Raw genomic sequence first — 23,642 nt, 5'->3', positions numbered from 1 at the left:
GGTATTCCCAGCAACACTGAAGTAGGGACCTTGCTCCAGATCCTCTAAAGAGCCTTATGATTACCATTATTGTCATTAAATGTTTTCTAGTGTGTGCTATTCAACATGGGATCCACATATGGCTGTCAAAATGTAGGCACTTGAAATGTGTCTACTCTGAATTGAGATGTGTGTGAATGAAATACACAATGGATCTTGAAGACTTAGTTTGGAAAAAGGATGTAAAATATCTCATTCATTTTCTAATTGATTACATGTTGAAATTATATTGGGTTATATAAATACACATATATTGGGTTAAATATTAAATGTTACTTGTTTGTTTTTACCTTTTTTTAAATGTGGAAACTAAGAGAATTAACATATGTGGCTTAGGTCATATTTCTGTTTGACAGCATTGTTTTAGATTATGGTAACAATATATAATGCCTGGCATAGGCAGATTCAAGAAAGTTTTTGATTCTAAGGACTTTCTGATTTTACCCAGGCTTTTTTTCTGTGAGTTTTCTGTTGACTGCTGTGGGGTTCTAGATTTAGCCATGCTGTTTATTCTTCATTTTGTTCCTGCAGTTATCTGAGTGCTGATCACTAAGCAAGAGAATATTCATGATTAGCTTAGTTTTTGCTAGAAATGTGCATTTTTTTATTGTTTAATCTTAATTTTTCTATTCTCAAAAGGAAGTAAACGTGTATTTTTTTAAAATATCAAAATGAAACTCACGATTCGAGTTTATAAACATAGTCGAAAGGTTTTATTCTCAGGTATTCTTCATTTTGCTTTTCTTCCTATAGTTTCTCTGTTATAAGATTTAGTATAAGAAAAACATTCTAGGCCAGGTGTGGTGGCTAAAACCTGTAACTTCAACACTTTGGGAGACACACCCGGAGGATTGTTTTGGGCCAGGAGATTAAGGCCAGACTGGGCAACATAGTGAGACCCTGTGTCTACAAAAATTAAAAATTAGATGGGCATTGTGGTGCCTGCCTTTAGTCCCAGCTACTTGGGAGACTGAGGCAGGAGTATCGCTTGAACACAGGAGTTCAAGGGGGCACTGAGCTATGATTGTGCCAGTGCATTCCAGCCTGGATGACAGAGTGAGACTGTGTCTCCAAAAAATAAAAAAAGAAAGAAACAAAAACATTCTTAATTGGATATTTATATGGGAAATACTAGGAGACTTATTTTTAACAAGTTAGAAAATATATATGTAATTTTTTTTTAAATGAGGCCTCACTTTATCTCCCAGGCTGGAGTGCAGTGGTGTGATCACAACTCACCGCAACCCCAAACTCCTGGGCTCAAGTGATCCTCCTCCTCAGCCTCCTGAGTAGCCAGGACTTCAGGCATTTGCCGCCACACCCAGCTAATTAAAAAAAAAAAAAAATTTGTAGAGATAGGGTCTCACTATGTTGCCCAAGCTGGTCTCAAACTCCTGGCCTCAAGCAGTCCTCCTGTCTCAGCCTCCCAAGGTGCTGAGGTTACAGGTGTGAGCCACTGTGCCCAGACAATGTTTGTATTTAATTCTTTTGCATATGTAGTTATAATGCATTTAGTAAACATTCACCTGTATTGGGAATGACATGCATTGAATTTCTGTTACTTCTCAGCACTTGGGAATGGCTCTGAGGGAACTGTTTGACTCTTGGGTGTGCTTAGGAGAAAACTAGAACACTAAAATTGTTTTGCTGACTGGCTCACTTAAAATTGTACAGTTTTTAATTTTCTTATTTTCTTATCCTATACATGGTATTGGCAAATTCTTTTGATTTTTTTTTGAGACAGTCTCGCTTTGTCACCCAGGCTGGAGTGCAGTGGTGCAATCTTGGCTCACTGCAACCTCCGCCCCCCGAGATTCAGGCGATTCTCCTGCCTCAGCCTCCTGAGTAGCTGGGATTATAGGCACGTCCCACCACATCCAACTGATTTTTTGTATTTTTAGTAGAGATGGGGTTTTGCCACGTTGGCCAGGCCCGTCTCAAACCCCGGACCTCAGGTGATCCACCCACTTTGGCCTCCCAGAGTGCTGGGATTACAGGTGTGAGCCATCCCACCAGGACTTCCTTTGGAATTTTTAGGATGTAGTCTGTCTTCCTTAACATTAAGTTATAGCTTATGCAGATAATCATACTTGTTTCTCTTTAAAACTATTAGATTATCCAAAATTTAGATGAAATATCAAATTAAGGATATTAATTAGTTAAGCTGTGTCTGTCTCCACATTTTAATTGGAAGTGGAGTGCCCCTCAGGAAAGGAGGAAGAATAGGATGATATGCATAGTTATCAACCATTCATTCATTCCCCTACATTTTGGGAAAGTTAGGAACAGAAACAGAGGTTGTATATATGTAGCTTATTCTTACTGTGTGAAGCCGGTAGAGTTGGTACAGGTTATTTTTATTCTTTAAGCATTATATTACAGAAAATTTCAATCACATACAAAAGTTGAGAAAATGGTATAATGAGCCCCTTTATGTCATAAAGTTGGGCAAATGGTATAATTTATCCTTTACCCAACTTTTATAATTATCAGCACATGACCAATCTTGTTTTATCTATTCCCCCCACCCACTATCCTCACTCCCTTTAGTTATTTTGAAGCAAATCCCAGACATTATATAATTTTACCCATAAATATTTTTGTATTTATCTCCAAAATTGCTTCTTCCTTTCCTTCCATTCTCAAATTCTTATTTTTACAAGTGTAGAAATTTTATGTCAGTTACATCGGTGATTATTAATATAAGTTCATGTAAAACTCTCTCCTTAACTTGATTTAATTCAGTTATATTAATAACAAAAGGTATATGCATAATATGTATTGCTAATAAATTTGTCAAGACTGTCAAATTCTAAGCAGAAGATGTAGTTCTTCAAAAGTCAGCTGCTCTTTTTCTGTGGATACATCTGTGGGGAGAAGAAATCAAAGAAATACATGAATCCAAAAATGCTTTGCCTTAAAACATAATGTTGTGCACCATAAATATACAAAATTTTTGTCAATTTTTTAAAAAATGCATTTTAAAAAGTGTTTTACTTATAACATGAATGCATTTAAGTGTTTGGGGAGCAAATCATATCTCCCTTTTCGTTGTTGCTAAAAATGATATATCCAGAACCGTTTCTCTCTTTTCTTTTCTTTTTTTTTTTTTTTTTTGAGACGGAGTCTTGCTCTGTCACCCGGGCTGGAGTGCAGTGGCCAGATCTCAGCTCACTGCAAGCTCCGCCTCCCGGGTTTACGCCATTCTCCTGCCTCAGCCTCCCGAGTAGCTGGGACTACAGGCGCCGGCTAGTTTTTTGTATTTTTTAGTAGAGACGGGGTTTCACCGTGTTGGCCAGGATGGTCTCGATCTCCTGACCTCGTGATCCGCCCGTCTCGGCCTCCCAAAGTGTTGGGATTACAGGCTTGAGCCACGGCGCCCGGCCCCGTTTCTCTCTTTTCTCTGCCACCACCCTCGACTAGCTTTCTCTTACCTAAATCATTGCAAAAGCTTCCTAGTTCATCCCATTGTTTCTCCCTTTCCGTCTTTGCAGTCTGTTTTCAATATACCTACCAGAGTGATCTTATTGAACAGGTTAGATCATATGATTCCTCTGCCTAAGATTTTCCAGTTGCTTCCTCTTTTGTTCAGAGTAAAAGCCAAAGTCTCTGCTTGGTTCAGAGTAAAAGCCAAAGTCTCTGCTTGATCTGTATCCCAACCCCTACACTTCTTCCAATTCATTTCTCAACCTCCTTCACTCTTCTCTCACTCTTTGTTCACACTAGCCTTATTGCATCAGAAGTCCCAGGCATACTTCAGTTTTAGAATGTTTGTCCTGACTGTTACTACCTCTACCTGGAATGTTCTTCCTACAGACATCTGCTGGCTCCTTTGCTCCTTTCAAGTCTTTATTCAAATATTGCCTTATTCATGAGTGAACCTTTTTCCAGCCATTCAGTATAATGTTCTGACCCTCCCCAGTACTTCCCCGTTGCCTTTCCTTGCTTGATTTCTCAGAAGTTAACACTGTTTAACCTACTCCAAAACTTACTTGTCTCGTTTATCTCAAGAAAGAAGGGGTTTTGTCTGCTTTGGTTTTGTTCTCCATTTAACAAAAGCTATTTCTCAACTCTGCATCTCAACTCTGCATCCCCTTTTAGGTGACACCATTTCTTTCTCATGCCATGAATTCACTCATTTTCTGTAAGTGAATTAATTTTCTGTGATAGCATGTTTGTTGCTAAGTTTTGGAACTACCAAAATGAAGTAACCCCTGCCCCAGCCAATCTTCTGGGGGGTTCTTCTTTTCTAATGTGTATTGGGATTGTTGCCAATTTTTTCCTGTTACAAAAAGTGTTACAATGACTATTATTGTTTGTTTATTAATTTATTTATTTTGAAGTGAAATACTAGAAGTGGAATTGCTGGGTCATGGGTTATGTACATTATGACTGTTACTAAATATTGCCAAAGTATTTTCTAAAACAGAGTTCTCCTTTCCCTACATCTTGCTCAACACTTTGTTCTGTCAGACTTGAAAAAATGTACCAGTCTGATGGGTGTGAAACAGTGTCTCATTTTGTTCTAATTTGCATTTTCTTGATTGCTAGTGAGATGCAGGTATCCTCACTTTCATTCGTATGAATAGATTGCCCATTTTCCATTGGGTAGTTTGGCCTTTCCTTATTCTTGCTATAGCCTGGATGCTAATTTTTTGTTATATATGTTGTAAATATCTTCTAGTCTGTCCCTTGTATTTAATTTTGTTTATGGTATCTTTTTTATACAGAAATTTTAAATTTATTTTTAGGTATATTTATTAGGCATATGATTTCTGCTTTTTATGACATATTTGACAATTCCTTTCTTATACTAGGATCATAAAGCTGTTTCTCTAGCATTATCTTCAAATTGTTTTAAAATTTAGTTTTTCAACATTTAGATCTTTAAAGATACCTGGAATCAATTTTTTGTGTATGGAATAAGGTAGGGAATTTGTTTTCTCCCATATAGAAAGTTGTGTCAATGCTGTTTATTGAATGAGGCATCCTTCCTCCACAAGTCTGTGTTGTTTGTCTTCTCTGTCATAAATGACACATTTACGACACATACCAGCATTCTCTTTCACATACTCTGTCATATACCAGCATTCTCTTTCATATACCTTGGTCTCATTCTAGATTCTCTATTCCGTTTCATTCATTTGTTGGTACACAAGTAATGCTCTGTCTTAATTATAGTATTTTAATGATAAGTCTTGGTATTTGGCAGGCAGAACCCCCACCTTCTTTTTTTTTTTCTTTTTAGAATTATATTGACCTTTATTCTTCCATACGCCACTTACAGTGTTTGTCTAACTCCATGGAAAATCATTCTAGATTTTGATTAGCTTTGCATTAAAGTTAAGTTTCTTCATATTTTTCCCTTTGATGATTATAAGCTATGGATTGTATTTTCATTTTTATTTATTTTTCTAGTTATGCCTGTAGTCATTGAGCATCTCTATACATCTACAAATAACATAGGAATTTAGATTTTTTAACTCCAGTGTTCTTTCTCATCTTCCGCATTACAATTACATAGTAGTTTAGTTCTATTTTTTTCTCTTTTATCAGCTTTATTGAGCTGCAACTCACATACCATACAATTTACCCATTTAAAGTATATGATTCAATTTTTTTCTAGTGTATTCATAGGTTAGTGTAACCATCACCACACTCTAATTTTAGAACATTTTTTCTTCCCAAAAAAAACTCCATACTCATTAACTCTCATTCCCCATGTTCCCAAACTTCAAGCCCCCAGCCTAAATCAACCACTTTCTGTTTCTAGATTTGCCTCCTCTAAACATTTTATATAAATATCATCATAACAATATGTGGTATTTTGTAACAGTGTTCTTTCACCTAGCATAATGTTTTCAAGATTCTTCTATGTTGTAGCATGTATCACTACTTCATTTCTTTTTATTGCCAAATAATACTCAATTTTTCTATGTTGTAGCATGTATCACTACTTGATTTCTTTTTATTGCCAAATAATACCCAATTTTATGGATATACTGCATTTTTTAATTCATCCATCAATTCATGGACGTTTGGGTTGTTTCTGCCTTTTGGGTATTATCACCATTCATCTGTAAGTTGTTATGTAGATGTGTATTTTCATCTGGGCTTATACCTAAAGAGTAGACTTTTATTGGGTCGTATAGTAACTCTGTTTTTAACTTTGTGAGGAATTGCCAAAGTGCTTTTCAAACTATCTGGACCATTTTACATTCCCACTAGCAATGTATGAGGGTTCCAGTGTCTTCATATCCTTGTCAACACTTACTTTTGTCTGTCTTTTTTATTATAGTCATCCTAGTGGGTATGAATAGTATCTTACTGTGATTTTGGTTTGTGCTTCCCTAATGACTAATGATGTCCAGTTTTTTTTATATATACCTGTTGGCCATTTGTGTAGTATTTTTGGAGAAATGCCTATTCAGATATTTTGCTTTTTTTTTCTCTTTTTTTCTTTTGAGATGGAGTTTCACTCTTGTTGCCCAGGCTGGAATGCAATGGTGCAATCTCGGCTCATGGCAACCTCCGCCTCCCAGATTCAAGTGATTCTCCTGCCTCAGCCTCCCGTGTAGCTAGGATTACAGGTGCGTGCCACCAGCCCAGCTAATTTTTTTTTTTTTTTTTTTTTTTTTTGTATTTTTAGTAGGGATGGGGTTTCTCCATGTTGGTCAGACTGGTCTTGAACTCCTAACCTCAGGTGATACGCCTGCCTCGGCCTCCCAAAGTGCTGGGATTGTAGGTGTGAGCCACTGTACCTGGCCACTTATTTTTAATTGGGTTATTTCTTGTGTTTTTAAAAAAATTCTTGAGTTGTAAGACTTCTTTATATATTCCAGATGTAAGACCTTTATGAGATATGTGATTTGCAAATATTTTCTCCCATCATGTGGGTTGTAGTCCTTCTTTTTAAACTCAACGTTTTTTAACATTAATATTTAATTGATATGGTAATTTTGATTTAGCACAAGGATTAATGATATCTTTTACTCATTATTGTTTCTTGCATACCACCTCTTTCTTCTGGATTTAATTTTATTCTTGCTGAAATAACTTCTTCAGTTTTTTTTTTTTATTTTTTATTTTTTTATTATACTCTAAGTTCTAGGATACATGTGCATAACGTGCAGGTTTGTTACATATGTATACTTGTGCCATGTTGGTGTGCTGCACCCATCAACTCGTCAGCACCCATCAATTCATCATTTACATCATGTATAACTCCCCAATGCAATCCCTCCCCCCTCCCCCCTCCCCATGATAGGCCCCAGTGTGTGATGTTCCCCTTCCCGAGTCCAAGTGATCTCATTGTTCAGTTCCCACCTATGAGTGAGAACATGCGGTGTTTGGTTTTCTCTTCTTGTGATAGTTTGCTAAGAATGATGGTTTCCAGCTGCATCCATGTCCCTACAAAGGACGCAAACTCATCCTGTTTTATGGCTGCATAGTATTCCATGGTGTATATGTGCCACATTTTCTTAATCCAGTCTGTCACAGATGGACATTTGGGTTGATTCCAAGTCTTTGCTATTGTGAATAGGGCTGCAATAAACATACGTGTGCATGTGTCTTTGTAGGAGAATAATTTATAATCCTTTGGGTATATACCCAGTAGTGGGATGGCTAGGTCATATGGTACATCTAGTTCTAGATCCTTGAGGAATCGCCATACTGTTTTCCATAATGGTTGAACTAGTTTACAATCCTACCAACAGTGTAAAAGTGTTCCTATTTCTCCACATCCTCTCCAACACCTGTTGTTTCCTGATGTTTTAATGATTGCCGTTCTAACTGGTGTGAGATGGTATCTCACTGTGGTTTTGATTTGTATTTCTCTAATGGCAAGTGATGATGACCATTTTTTCATGTGTCTGTTGGCTGTATGAATGTCTTCTTTTGAGAAATGTCTGTTCATATCCTTTGCCCACTTTTTGATGGGGTTGTTTGTTTTTTTCTTGTTTATTTGTTTGAGTTCTTTGTAGATTCTGGAAATTAGCCCTTTGTCAGATGAGTAGATTGCAAAAATTTTCTCCCATTCTGTAGGTTGCCTGTTCACTCTGATGGTAGTTTCTTTTGCTGTGCAGAAGCTCTTTGGTTTAATTAGATCCCATTTGTCAATTTTGGCTTTTGCTGCCGTTGCTTTTGGTGTTTTAGACATGAAGTCCTTGCCCGTGCCTGTGTCCTGAATGGTACTACCTAGATTTTCTTCTAGGGTTTTTATGGTATTGGGTCTAACATTTAAGTCTCTAATCCATCTTGAATTAATCTTCGTATAAGGAGTAAGGAAAGGATCCAGTTTCAGCTTTCTACTTATGGCTAGCCAATTTTCCCAGCACCATTTATTAAATAGGGAATCCTTTCCCCATTTCTTGTTTCTCTCAGGTTTGTCAAAGATCAGATGACTGTAGATGTGTGGTATTTTACTTTTACTCAGTATTGTTTCTTGCATACCACCTCTTTCTTCTGGATTTAATTTTATTCTTGCTGAAATAACTTCTTCAGTTGTTTTTAAGCAAGGGTTCATGAATGGTAATGTTTTTATTTCATAGTCACTATGGAATGGGAATTTAGCTAGATACAGAATTCTAGATTAATAGTTACTTTAGCTCTATATATTGGAGATACTGTTTACTTTCTGACATTTATAATCGCTGGAATGAAATATGCTTTTAATCTAATTGTCATTGCTTTGTTGGTAATATCTTTCACATTATTTTTAAGATTATCTCTTTGTCCTTGATATTTTGTAATTTTACTATGATATATCCATCATGTTTTTTCATATTATTTTTCCTGCTCTGCATTTGCATGTGCTTTCAATCTGAAGACTATACAGTTCAGAAAAATTTTTAGCCATTTTTTCTTTAAAATATTATTTCTTAGCCTTTAGTTTTCTCAATCTGGAACTCTTGCTTGACATATGTTGAAGCCTCTTAATTTGTCCTCTATGGCTCTTTTCTTATTCTTGTCTCATTTTCTATCTGCTGTTTTCAGCGGAAATTTTGTATTTCTAGCTTCAAGTCCACCAGTTCTCTTGCTTTTACTGAAGAGTTTATCCTCTCTTCTGAATTTTTACTTAAATAACAATTTCTCATTTTCAGCATCTATTATTGGACCTTGTTCGTTTCTGTCTGCTTTTTCTGCATATGTGCCTGACTCGTTTCATAATTTTTCATTAAAAATATTATTCCATTATTCCTTTGGAGATCTTAAACATACTTATTTTAAAGGTACCCAGCTTTTTCCAGCCTTCTTTCAAAGGTGGAAGCAAGCCTGGACCCAAGCACAATACTATTAATTGAACCTGACTCTAGAACCCTGGTGCAAAGGGGATACTGCTGATTCTTACCCGGCTATTCTTATCCTATAGGAGTTGAACTTCAGACTGCTTATTTCCACACTGAGAGTCCCAGAGGCTCAGCCCCTGATGACAGAAATGATTATCTTATGTTAAGCTTGGCTAAGAATTAATTAAAAAAAAAAAAAAAAAAAAGACTATCTGTCTTTGCTTTTGTGAAGTAAAGGGAACAGTTCAAAATGTAGACCTTCCCAAAGCCAATAGCCAATTAATGTCACAGCCAGGACTCGAACCTAGAGAGTTTTTCCAGGGAGTTTAGTAGTTTGGAATAGAATTAGCTGTCGTGGGAAGAATGAAATAGCAGTAGCTTCCACCATTATCTCTTAAATCAGCCTGAAAGTGAGATAAGACTACAGAATGCATTAGGGGAAGGAATGTCTAGCAGTGGTATTCTGGAGATAGTGGCGACAAGTTTGTAGAGAAAAAAGAAAAAGAGTAATCAAGAGTTTCTCTAGTCCAGACATGGCCATTCTCAGTGTGAAATATATTTTATTACTTAGGCCTGGCTTATATCTTAATGTATGTCTCCTCTTACAAATGTTGTATAGTGTAAATGGCAATGTGTACATTGATTTTAAACAGTGTGGCAAATTATTTTTTAGAGTTTTTGAAAATTTTTAATGCCTTGGAAGCTCAAAAATTATTTTGATGTTTGAGAAATTTGTGACCTTGAAATAGAAATTAGAAATGCAGCAAAGAGATACAGTGGTTGCCCATTTTTAATAATAGCTTTTATCATATCCATAAGGAAATTATGCCATACTTTTAAATCTATTAAGATTATATTTTATAATATTCTGTAGGAAAATGTGAGTCATGTATAATTTAATGCTATCTTAGTCAAAATTGTACTCATTCTACGTGATATTTTACTTTTTGTGCTTATTAAAAGGGCTTTTTTAAAAAATGAATTCTATTCAGGGGAGGGGCGTGGTTTTCTCATTTTAGTATTTCCATAGTTCCAAGCATATTACCTTGCTCATGGTATTTATACATTGAATTATAAGATGAAATACTAAGTGGCTTGATACTTCAGAATGATCAAACATTTTAACTTAAATTTGGTACAGAGCCTAGCAGAGTAGCAAACACATTTTTCTTTTTAAGTGTTACACATTGGTATTGTAAGATTTTGCTTGGAAGAGTCTTCTGAAATGAGTGTAATTGGCAGGTAAAGCTTGAGCACAATATAGTAAGTTCAAGTCTTAATCATGTTACCTCAAAAATTGTTTCTTCACTTTTTCATCTCCTGAACTACAAGAGGAATGTAGATAGTCTTGCTTATCTTAGCTCTACACTATGCTCTTTAATGTACAATAAGTTCAGAAACAGTGAGAATGAGCCTGATTGTTTACTGTGGAGAGACTGTAAAGTAGTTCTCTGCTCTTATGTTTTCCTGTTGAACTTCCAAAGTGTTGTAAAGGAATTGGTTTCTAACTTGGATATGTAGGAGACCCTCATACTTTGTGGATCCAAATCTTTATGCGAAGTTAAAAGGAATTGATGCAGTGCTAACCTGCCAATGTTGATCAACGTTTTTTTTTCCAGCATATATTTGTAGTATTTTTTTAAAAAGAGGGAAAAGCTGAAGTATCTTAGGAATTTAATATGAGAAAGGGAAAGTCAAAATTTCTAAAGAATGCTTTTAACAGTTTTTTTTAGTTGGTAGTCTCCTAGGCCATGGGTTCCGTAATGATGATGTTTCATGTAGATTGAGATAAAGCTCTCAGTGGTCTATGGCAAAAAGAGAAAAATGAGGTCAGTGTAATCTGTGTGTTTGCATAAATTTATAGATGTTCTTGTTTTTGAGTAATTTTTTAACATTTTAAATATAAACTTTATTTTAGAATGGTTTTTGGTTAACAAAAAAGTTGCAAATATAGTAGAGAGGATTCCTGTACCCTCTTCCCCCACCCAGTTTCTCTTATTGTTAACATCTTATATTACTATGCTGTGTTTGTTATACCAGTATTGATGTGTTGTTATTTTACTCCATACTTTATTGGAATTTTATTAGTTTTTTCCTAATTTCCCTTTTTTGGTTTAGTTTCTCAGACTTTTTAAAGTCTTAGATTGTTTCCTTTGCTTTCTTTTTTCTTAATATTCTTGGTTGGAAAAATAAAAATTGGTACCCCTATGCCAGTTTCCTAATTAAAAAAGTTTTACCAATCTGTAAAATCCAGAACTGTTCTCTCCTATAGGAGATTAAAAAAATAGCAATCCAAAACTCTGAGAACCAATGCCTTTGGTTGTTAGAAGTCAGTGTGATAACCATTAACAATTAAAGACTCTAAGTTTCCTAATTACTTTTTATTTATATTCTATTTTATCTATTGTAATTATTTTATTTTATTTTATTGAGATGGAGTTTTGCTCTGTCGCCCAAGCGGGAGTGCAGTGGTGCCATCTCTGCTTACTGCAACCTCTGCCTCCTGGGTTCAAGCGATTCTCCTGCCTCAGCATCCCAAGTAACTGGGACTACAGGCACGCCACCACGCCTGGCTAATTTTTGTATTTTTAGTAGAGACAGGGTTATGCCATGTTGGCCAGGCCGTTCTTGAACTCCTGGCCTCAAGTGATCTGCCTCCCTCGGCTTCCCAAAGTGCTGGGATTATAGGCATGAGCCACCACGCCCTGCCCGCTCTGTACACTAATAGGCAGTTCTGTACTCATCCTTTGCTTGAACTGTCACCATTTTGCTTGCTGGGTTCCAATATCAAGTCCAGCCCTCTTTTCTAAGCTCTAAACAAGTATATCCAGTTGCTTACCGGATTGTTAGATATCCATGCTAGTTGTCTCACATTTGAAACAGAAAACAATTCTGATTTGATCTTAGGTATTTGAGATGAAATAGCTTAAGGCATAAATCACTAAGATTTCATTGATTCCATATGGGCAGGGACTAAGCATGTGTTTCTTTCATCATCATTAGTCCTTAGCACACTACAAAGCACATAGTAAGTATTCAGTAAGTATTCTTTGATTGGTTTCTAAAGTACATTTTTAAAAAATTGAATACAGGAAGATATTAGAAGGTAAGAATTGCAGATCAGCGGTAGAATTTTCATAGTTATTATACAGGGTAAATGAGCTGCTTTTTGAAATAACTGAAAATAAGCTAAAATTCTTTTGTTTTCTAAAAATACATTTTCAGCCGGTCACGGTGGCTCATGCATTTTGGGAAGCCGAGGCAGGCGGATCACTTGAGATCAGGAGTTCAAGACCAGCCTGGCCAATGTGGTGAAACCCCGTCTCTATTAAAAATATAGAAGATAGCTGGGCATCGTGGTGGGTGCCTGTAATCCCAGCTACTCAGGAGGCTGAGACAGGAGAATTGCTTGAACCCAGGAGGCGGAGGTTGCAGTGAGCCGAGATGGCGCCACTACACTCCAGCCTGAGCGATGGAACAAGACTCCACCTCAAAATAAATAAATAAATAAATAATTTTTCAGAATTGTGTTAGTGTGATCCAGTGATGCTAAATAATCATTTCTCTACTTAAAGTTTAATTTTCATAGCATTAGTTTAGGATTTACTGAGTCTTTTTTTTACTTTTTTCCCTGTGTAGGCATGCTTTACTTTCTTTTGAAGCATGTTTCCCAGGTTCTTGATAACACATTTCTGACATATAAAATTAATTAGACAATTGTGTATCTTCCTCCCACCCTACTTTTTTCTACCTTTGTTTCTATTCTTATCTAAATAAATAGGATTCACCTAGCATCTTTATTCTTTGACCTCAGTATGTTTTTTGTGCTGTTACTGTTGAGAATATTTTTACCTATACTTTATCCTGTTTTTAAATCTGTAGTTGAAAATATTTGTTGTTCAGTAGTTTTCTGGTGTGAATACTGTCTGTACTGCTCATGTGAGATAAGCAGCACCTTCTAACTTAAGAGATAGTGAATACTTGGGGTATAACTTACATTTTAGCATCCAAGTACATAGTTGATTCTCAACACTATCAGACATATTTCCCCTGTTCCTATCAAATATTTTATAAATATTTCTTCCTTTTTTAATCCTGAAATAAAATTTAAATAACTTGCTTATACAAGTATTTTTTTTTAAATCCACATTGCCACCCTAATTGTCATATGAAGGAAAAATAAATGAATACATTTATATTAAATAAAATCTATTTCAGTATGTAAACAATCATGACTACACTAGACATAATGAATAATCAGATGCTGAAGTCATTGTGAATGCTGTGGCTCTAAAATATACTGCTAAAAATATATTGTTATGGTGACTCATAACATTTTCACTGGTGATGTGATTTTCTGAAACAGTAAACACCACTTCATAAAAGTTCTGACAAAAAGTATAATCTTTCTTAAATTTACCTGGTAATTGCATTCCTGGGAAATTCATAAATCCATATAAAATTGTTTTGTTTATGTTTAAATAGAAGGTTTGGATTATTTCAAAAGGATTTTTGCAAACATGGCATCTGGAGATTGTGATGCTTATAGGACAGTTCTTCATTGGCAAGACTCTGCAATCCACTGCAGAATGTCTAATACTTTTGCCTCATCCATCTAGTAACTAAACGCCACCAGAACCCCCCAATCATTGTGAAAATCAGTAGCAACCTTATTTCTGAAAAGTTCCCTAGAAGTCCACCTTCCTTCCTTTGGCTCATCCCCCAAAAAGGAGTTTTGACTTTGAGGCATACACCTTTTAACTATAATAGAACTGGTACATACAGTTTGCCATATGAGAATAGGGAAACATACTTAAGCAACCAATCAGAAAATGATAGGTGGATTGAAGAGCCTGTAGAACACTAAGTGTATATGATTATTTGGGAACATTACTTCAGTGATACTATTATTTTGGTTGGTCTGTCCAATTTAAATTCTTTATATTACATTGTAAGGATCTGATAACAGGAACAGCATATACTTTCATTATATGTAAGAGCATTATGTATTTTGAGAAACATTAAAAATGTTTATAATTATGAGAAGATGAAAAGTAGGACAACTAGATTGTGGTGAGACTAGTACAAGGTAGTTGGTTTTTGTTGTTGCTGCTGCTGTTATTTATTTAGTAATGGTTTCTTGGTCTAGACATTACTGAAAACAGGTTTCCAGCATGTAAAATTAATAGCAAAATTGCATATCTTCCATCCACCTTTTTTCTACTTTTTTAAACTTTTTTGTGTGTTAATTCTTGTCTAAATAACCAAATAGGATTCACTCAGGACATCTTTTTTTTACTTCAATGTATTTTTTAATGTTGTTTAGAATTTTGTGGTGTACGTTTGTGACTGGTATGTTTTTTAAATAGTAAACTTTGAAGATATTGTGAAAAAGATATGTTTATTCATTGACTGCGTCTCCAGCCTCTTTGCAGAGTTGTAGCCAGCTATTGCTGATATACCAAGGAGGATTTAGAAAGCATTTTCATGGCCATTTTTGTTTGTGATTGTTGGGGGAGAAGGAGGAAGCTCAGAAGTGTTTTAGATATGAGTGAAAATGTATTTTTACCCATTTATCTCCAATCTGGATACTGCAGCTATAAAATTTACTAGTTTCACTCCTTATCCAGACAGTGGTTACCTGGATAGGCAAATTAAAGAACTCAAATTTAGTGTTCTTGGTTATAGAAACCTTAGATTCTCCCTTACTGAAACCTGTGATCTTTACATTTGATCTAAACTAAAACAACCTTACACATTTATTTTTATCATAAATACCCCCTGTGTTTCCATGCATGGAAACTACCAGTCCAGCATATAAGGGATATTTACTATCATGGTTGAATTATGGCCAAATAGGACTTGCCTGATGCAGAAAATCCATAGTGAAGTCCCAAATGGATGAAGTTGATTTTTAAAAATTATGTGAAATATACGTAATATAAAATTTACCATTTTAACCATTTTTAAGTGTACAGTTCTGTGGCATTCAGTGTATTCACATTGTTGTATAATCATTACCACCATCCATCTCTTGAACTTTTTTATCTTCCCAACCTGAAACTCTGTACTCATAAACTTGCTATTCTCTTCCTTACTCAACCAATGACAACCACTGTCTGCTTCTGTCTTATGAATTTAACTACTCTTATTCCTTATATAAGAGGAATCATACAATATTTGTCATTTTGTGACTGGCTTATTTCACTTAGCATAATGTCCTTAAGGTTGATCCATATTGCAGCATGTGCCAACATTTTCTTCCTTTTGAATGCTGTATAATATTTCATTGCCTGTATAATACCACATTTTGTTTATTCGTTCATCAGTAGATGAATGCTTGGGTTGCTTCCACCTTTTGACTTTTGTGAATAATGCTGCTATGGACATGGGTATAGAAATATTCTTCGAGCTCCTTCTTTCACTTCTCTGAAGTATATACCCAGAAGTAGAATTGCTGGATCTTATGTTAATTCTGTTTTTAATTTTTTGAGAAACTGCCATACCATTTTCCACGGTAGCTTCACCATTTTACATTCCCCCCAGCAATGCACAAAGGTCCCAGTTTCTCCATATTTTTGCCAATAGTTTTTTTCTGTTTTGTGGGGGTTTTTTGGTTTTTTTGTTTTGATTTGTCTTTGTAATAACTATCTTAATGGATGTGAAGTGTTATATCCTTGTGATTCTGATTTGTATTCCCCTAATGGAAGTTGATTTCTTTGACATTCAGGAATGGATCCCCACCAGCTGTAAAACTGTAATAAATAGCTTTGAGAAGAATAAGACATTTCTAGGAACACCAGAATAAAAAGTTTCCTGCTAGCCCTTCTTATACTAGTAATGGTATATTTCACTCTACAGTATCACTTTTACGTTTTTTCCATTTCCAAATTAAATAACATAAAAGTTAAATTCTGTTTGGTAGACATTTGTTTATTATTTTTATTTTTTATTTTTTGAAGCAGGGTCTTACTCTGCTGCGCAGGCTGGAATGCAGTGGCATGATTATGGCTCATTGCAACCTTGACCTCCTGGGCCCAAGTGACCCTCCTGCCTCAGTCTCTCGAGTAGCTGGGACAATAGACACATGCTACCACGCCCGGCTAATTTTTCTATTTATTTGTAAAGACAAAGTATTCCCATGTTGCCCAGGCTGTTCTCGAACTCCTAGCTTAAGTGATCCGCCTGCCTTGGCCTCCCAAAGTTGTGGGATTACATGTGTGAGCCACCATGCCTGGCTGACATTTTAGTGATATTTTATATTTATGTATTTATTCACTTATTTGTTTTGAGATGAATTTTGCTCTTGTCACCCAGGCTGGAGTGCAGTGGTGCAATCTTGGCTCACTTGCTGCCTCCGCCTCCCGGGTTTAAGCGATTCTCCTGCCTCGGCCTTGCAAGTAGCTGGGATTACAGGCATGCACCACCACACCTGGCTAATTTTTTGTGTTTTTAGTAAAGATGGGGTTTTACCATGTTGGACAGGCTGGTCTCGAACTCCTGACCTCAGGTGATTTTTCTACCTCAGCCTCACAAAGTGCTGAGATTACAGGCGTGAGCCACCGTGCCCGGCCTTTAGTGATATTTTAAAGCCAAACTTAGAATGTGAAACTAGAGAATTTAATCCATTGGGTAAATATTCTTTAAAGAATTAATTTGTGTCAGACATCTGACACAATCTGAACACAATGGCTCACACCCGTAATCCCAGCACTTTGGGAGGTTGAGGAAGGAGGATTGCTTGATCCCACGAGGTTGGGACCAGTCTGGGCAACACAGTGAGACCCATATTTACAAAAAATTTAAAAAGTTAGCTGGGCATGGTGATGTGTATCTGTAGTCCCAGCTACTCGGAAAGGTGAAATGAGAGGATCACTTGAGCCTGGGAAGTTGAGGCTGCAGTGAGCCGTGAATACACCACTGGCACTCCAGCCTGGGTGACAGAGCAAGGCTTGATCTCAAAAGAATCTTACCATCTGGAGGGGGAGATAGTTACAGAGATAAGTAATTACAATTGAGTATAATGAAATCTATACTGGGACTGTATAAAAGATTTGGTGAGAGTGGTACATAACACATGCCTTCTTTTGTCTCTGGGGAATGAGGGACATCAGCTAAAGCTCCATTGAGAAGGAAACTCTTAAGCTGAAAAATGAAGGATGAGTAGGCTTTTGCTGGAGCCAACATTGGAATAGGAAATCAAGTTTGGGAAGTAATGTTATAACAAAGAGATGAGCAACCTTTAGTAAAACTTTGGCAAATGATTTGAGAGTTTTTGAGTTATCTTTTGTTAAGATTACACTAGATTTTATATCCTACAACTTGAAAAATCCAGTCCCAACTCACCCCTGCACTAAGCCGGAGCTCTTGGAAGACCAGACTGGTCCGATAGATGGCAAACTAACTTAAATCCTGAAGTGAAAGTTATGTAATACAAAGCAAAAGGCTAAGATAAATTACAACTGTTTACATTGTGGGTGTTTTAAGCTTTTCTCTGTCATCTTACTCTGGTCTGTTAACTGTCACATTATCTTGCCCTAATGGTACCTTTATATAGGTATATGTTACTGAATAGGTATGATGTTACTGAATAGGTATGTTTTATTGAAAGTTTATGTCTAGGAAACAGTAATTCACAATTAACTTTGTAGGTTTCAGTAAAAGACGTTAAATAATTCCTCCCCAGAAGCATTGGTATTTTTTTTCCCTAGGCATTTTCATGTGCCTGTATACTTTGAAACATGTAGCCAACAAAAATCACTTTCTGTCATGCATGTGATCTAAATAAAATTCTGTTCGTTTGTTTTAATACCCTAATGGTATTACAGTTTTGACCCTGAAGCTGCTTTTTATTTTTGTTGTTTTGAGGTCTTCTGTTTGTTTTGATACTTTTTCTTTCTGTCATAGAGCAAATAGATCATATGTAGGAATGCTAGAAAGCGCTGTGAACTCTAAGGATAATGTTTTCTTAGTTATATTAAAGAAGTATGACTAATTAGATTATTCATAACTGTAGTTTTAGTCTCTTCTTAGCTCTTTTATTTGTAATGCTTACAAAATCTTTGGGATGAAGAGGCTAATATACTTGGCCTACAATTGAAAACGTTGAGATTCATTCCTAAGTATTGTTTTATGCCAGAGACCTCCTCCTAAAATTGATATAGCTGTTTGCTGGTTTGATTTCTGCAGGTCTCATTTAGTTTGGTTACAAGAGGAGTCTCATTCAAATCAATCCTGTCTTGTGTATTAACAGTTCTTCCCCTATCCGCCATCATGAGACTTTTCTCCTTTTAAATATTCCCCCACAATTTTTTTTTTTTTTGAGTACCTATGGCTTTAACCTGTGCTCACAAATCCAGTAAGAAAAAAAAAAGGGATTTTGAATTTCATAATTTTTAAGACTGTAATAGCTTTCAAATAGTTTAAATTTGTGTGCCTACAATACCTAAACTCTACTTTTTAGTAGACATTAACATTAAACCAGGGTAGTTGGAATAACATTAATCTATCTCAGTTCCTTTGCCCGGGACAAGATAAAATCAGAGAAGAAAGGAGCAGGCAAGCATCAAGGGGTTGAGGGTGTGAATGAGTAACCTGGGATAACAAGAGAAAATGTATTATGTGCCAAAGGTTTCTGAACCTTGGCATGTAGCCTTGACCTAGTGATTAGGGAGTCAAATTATATTTCCTCTCCAGTGTCATAGAATTGCTGATAATGCTTACTAGAAATAGTTTGAAAATATGCTTGAACTTCATACTAAACATGTAGTTACACAAATAATTTTGTTAATAGCTTGTTTTGATTCCTGTTAAAGAAGATAAAGGTATCACTGAAACATAAAGATTCTCTTGAGGTAGTTTTAAATGTAGAATTTCAAGCTAGAGAACTAATTACAAAGCGCGATTTTAAGTTAAGTACTTTTAAGCTTCTTTTCATCATGCACAGTTCATGAAACCTATGTACATGCTTATCAGAAAAATGCACATACATGCAAATTTACACACAATTTCAGGGATTCAGAGACCTGAAGCCCATTTATCGATCCTGCTCTAAATCACTTTCTTCATTTTTGGATAGTTTTGTTCTTTTATTTTTATTTAGGTTGTGGCTAGTTTAATTTGTTGCAGCAAAGTTGATATTAAATATTAATAAACTGAAGTTATAGGTTTAATTTCCGTAAGGGACATTTAGCCATATTTATACAATAGACGCATATATTAAATTTAACTGTTTTGCATATGAAAGAAAATAGCACACATACATCCCCACAAATGCATGCCATTGACTATAATATGATCGGATGAGATTATGTGAATTAATGAAAAACCTCAGAATGCGTAAGTAGATACTATATCATCATTGGAAATATGGAAAAGTTTGTTATTCTCCTTTTAGATTTGTCATCTTATTTTTAATTGGAATATAGAAATACTCTATAGGATTTTTAAAATTCGGTTTAATGTATAATATATATATATATTTTTTTATTTTTTTTTTTTTTGAGACGGAGTCTTGCTCTGTTGCCAGGCTGGAGCGCAGTGGCACAATATTGGCTCACTGCAACCTCCACCTCCCGGGTTCAAGCGATTCCCCTGCCTCAGCCTCCCAAATAGCTGGGACTACAGGCGCCCACCACCACACCCAGCTAATTTTTAAATTTTTAGTAGAGATGGGGTTTCACCATGTTGGGCAGGACGGTCTCACTCTCCTGATCTCGTGATCCGCCCGTCTCGGCGCCCCAAAGTGCTGGGATTACAGGCGTGAGCCACCGTGCCCAGCCAGGGGAACATTTTAATATATCCCTTTGAAATAGTTATAGAACCCTCAGGAGTTCCAAAATTTTAGTATGTGGTCATTGGTTCTTATCCATCCTGTAGAGATAAATGGGAAATGATGAGCATTTGCTTCATGTAAATTATGTGCATTTATGTGTTAATAGAAATTCTAGTCATAACTGAGGTATTGCTGTAGTTATCTTGCTGTTACCTTAGGTCCTTTGTTTTTTGTTTCTTAACTTTACGTGTACATAAATTCCAGTCTTGGTGAGAATTTAGCAAAAAATTAAAATTTTCTTTAAGTGGTTCTCAGTCTCAGTTTTCTTGACATCTAAAAGATTTATGTATTGTTTGAGGCCCTGAAATTTACTTTCTTTTTTAAAAAAAATCCCAGAAGCTATAAATCAATGTTTAAAGTAGTGTTAAAGAGAAGTAATAACATGTTAGTAACATTTTATCTGTTTTAATAGGCTCTTAAACAGGTGTCCATCTGAATCTGTTGAGTTGAGCTGAAAGCAGAGTGATGCTGGAGAGAAAGATGGCAGAAAGCATATGAAGAGGCAGGAGCTAGTGTATGGGGGGAGATGTTAACATGTTTACAAAGCAGATGCTGAATAAATATGCCTCCTGCAGTCTAATGCTCCAGATACCTGTTTATAGGTAAACTTCCTGTGAACCTCTTTTGAGAAATACAGTCCTAGACTAAAGGAGTAGCCTTCAAACTATTTGTTCATTCATTTGTTCACTTATTCATTTATTTGCCAAATTGTGAAAAATTTTAAAGACACCTTATGAGGAAAATAAATATTTATGCCACTATATTTTTTCCTTGAAGAGACCGATTTTGAAATCAGACACATAATGCCATTTTCGCATCTACAAAGTGTGTTCATCACTATTGCAAAGTGTTGCAAAAGCAGGGTAGAAAAATCTTAGGACTTTAAATAGTCTGAACAAATAAACATGTTTGTTATGATGCATACAAATGCATTTGTACAGTCCTGTAGTAGCTGTTTCTGAGATCACAGAATAAAAGTTTAAAACCAAGAATAATAACAGTTGAATACTGTACATAACACTTAATATTCCAATGAACTAAGCAAAATATCCCTCTAGGTTACATGGGATCTCCCACTGTCTGTGTATGTCTGTGCTTAATGGAAATGTTACAGGGATGCTAAGCATTGAATGGTAGCCAGAGTACTTTCTTAGTAGGTTACTAAATTAGAGCCTTTACTAATATCTAAAAATGGATTATCGTAGCTTATGAATACCAAGTTTTATAGCCCATGACCACTATTTTAAAAAAAAAAGAAAGAAAGAAACCTAAGGAATTTTGAATCATTTGCCTGTTAGAACCAAGGAAAGTCTTTCATTTGTATATTGCTTTCAGCCTATCAGTGGGTTCCCAGGATCTGCCAAAAGAGTCTGGTTTTTTTTGTTTGTTTGTTTGTTTCTCTAATTTTTCAAACCCCTAGGCAGTATGTCGAATGTTAAAGTTGTCTTGAAGATCCACTTGCAACTGTGGAAGATAGTACAGTCCTCTGACGATAAAGTTTCAGTATTCTTGTCACCCATGGAATCTTTTCTACTGGAGATGATTACTAATATGCCTTGACAGATGGTCTTCTAAATTTGAGGTCAGGATATGAGTTCCTGAAGGCCAGAGCGTATTCATATCTATATTTCAGTAAGTCAATTGATACTATAATGGCACCAATAAGTAATTGTGTGGAATGAGTCTGGGCAAGATCCTACCTAATGTACTATAAGTCATCTGGGAACAAAGCTCTTTGCAACCAAGTCAGTCTGGTGATAGGAAAAGTGAAATAAATATAAACCTTTGCCATCAGATGTGGTAGGTGTTTACTGGGCTGTAGCTACACAGGACTTCCATATCACTGAATAGAAATCCATCCACAGAAATGAAAGGGAAGGAATGCAGTAGGGATAGAAAATTTGTCCTCAAATACTTCTGTAGGTGTCCCATAAGATTTTTTTTTTTCAATATAGGAGTATTTCTGACAGAGAATGAACTGTTTTTCATTACTAACGGCATTACCTAGTTAAGTTTCTATCTGGAGATAATGTACCTGTTTACCTGTGAAAGGAAAAAAATAGGTGGCATAGCTCTTCTAATTAAATAGGCTGAGTCTATATGCATTTTAAGGGCAATAGTAATGTATGTAATCTGACCAGTTAAATAAAGCTAACAGTAAAGTAACATAACTAACCTGGTTGACTAGTATTTCTTTTTCTCTTGCTTGGCTGGTCTTAGGGTTTTGACCCACCACATCAGAGTGACACAAGAACCATCTACGTAGCCAACAGGTTTCCTCAGAATGGCCTTTATACACCTCAGAAATTTATAGATAACCGGATCATTTCATCTAAGGTAAGAATTAAGTTTTTATTATTAGGCGATGTGCAGTGACTCATACCCATAATCCCAGCACTTTGGGAGGCCACGGTGAGAGGATCGCTTACGCCCAGGAGTTTGAGACCAGTCTGGGCGGCATAATGAGACCTAATCTCTACAAAAAATTAGCCAGGTGTGGTGGCACACCTGTACTGCTAGCTGCTCTGGAGGCTGGCTTCAGCCTGGGAGGTCGAGGCTGCAGTGAGCCGTGATCGCACCACTGCACTCCAACCTGGTCAACAGAGTGAGACCATGTCTCAAAAAAAAAAATTATCGAAACTGTGGATGTAGATCATTTTATTTTTAAAAGGGATTATATATGTGTATATATATTTATTTATATCCTTACAAATTCAAGAAAATGGTGGTCGATTTATCTTAACCAAAATGGTTAACTGTAGGATAAAAGGAGTTGCTAATTGCTGATACCAGTAGCCACATGCCAAAAAAATTATCTTTGGTTGCTAGTAAACTAAGGAACTAATATTTATACTGTGTACCAGAAACTATATTAAGTACTTCTCATATCATTTAATCCTTACAACATAATATGTTGTAGCTTTTATGAAATAAAAAGCTTGAGATATGAGATAGCTTTTATGCAATCTATTTTACAAAGCAGTGTTATACTCGTTTTAAATCAGTTTCCTTAGTTGAAGCGCCAGGAAATTGATTTCACATATTCGTGCAGGTTTGTTAAATATGTATACATGTGCCATGTTGGTGTGCTGCACCCATTAACTTGTCATTTACATTAGGTATATCTCCTAATGCTATTCCTCCCCACTACCCCCTCCCCACAATAGGACCCGGTGTGTGATGTTCCCCTTCCTGTGTCCAAGTGATCTCATTGTTCAGTTCCCACCTATGAGTGAGAACATGTGGTATTTGGTTTTCTGTTCTTGCAATAGTTTGCTGAGAATGATGGTTTCCAGCTGCATCCATGTCCCTACAAAGGACACGAACTCATCCTTTTTTATGGCTGCAAGTATTCCATGGTGTATATGTGCCATATTTCTTAATCCAGTCTGTCACTGATGGACATTTGGGTTGATTCCAAGTCTTTGCTATTGTGAATAGTGCCGCAGTAAACATACGTGTGCATGTGTCTTTGTAGC

At 36.0% G+C, this 23,642-nt stretch overlaps 1 protein-coding gene across 3 annotated transcripts in view; it reads left to right on the top strand.

Moving 5' to 3' along the window:
- Positions 1 to 23,642, top strand: part of ATP11B (ATPase phospholipid transporting 11B (putative)) — a 143,491-nt gene that overhangs the window by 5,588 nt on the left and 114,261 nt on the right. For 2 of the 3 annotated variants that reach the window (XM_023187474.1, XM_023187473.1), the window contains exon 2: positions 22,384 to 22,500. In XM_023187474.1, coding sequence (XP_023043242.1) covers positions 22,384 to 22,500 — 117 coding nt within the window. Of the gene's footprint in view, positions 1 to 21,583; positions 21,796 to 22,383; positions 22,501 to 23,642 lie in introns of those variants that run through there. The other variant, XM_023187475.1, reaches the window with a different exon arrangement.

The sequence above is a fragment of the Piliocolobus tephrosceles genome, chromosome 2 (assembly GCF_002776525.5).
Source record: "Piliocolobus tephrosceles isolate RC106 chromosome 2, ASM277652v3, whole genome shotgun sequence".
In the NCBI taxonomy this organism is placed as follows: domain Eukaryota; kingdom Metazoa; phylum Chordata; class Mammalia; order Primates; family Cercopithecidae; genus Piliocolobus; species Piliocolobus tephrosceles.
Note: the sequence above shows the minus strand (reverse complement) of the source record. Positions and strands in the feature narration are given on the sequence as shown.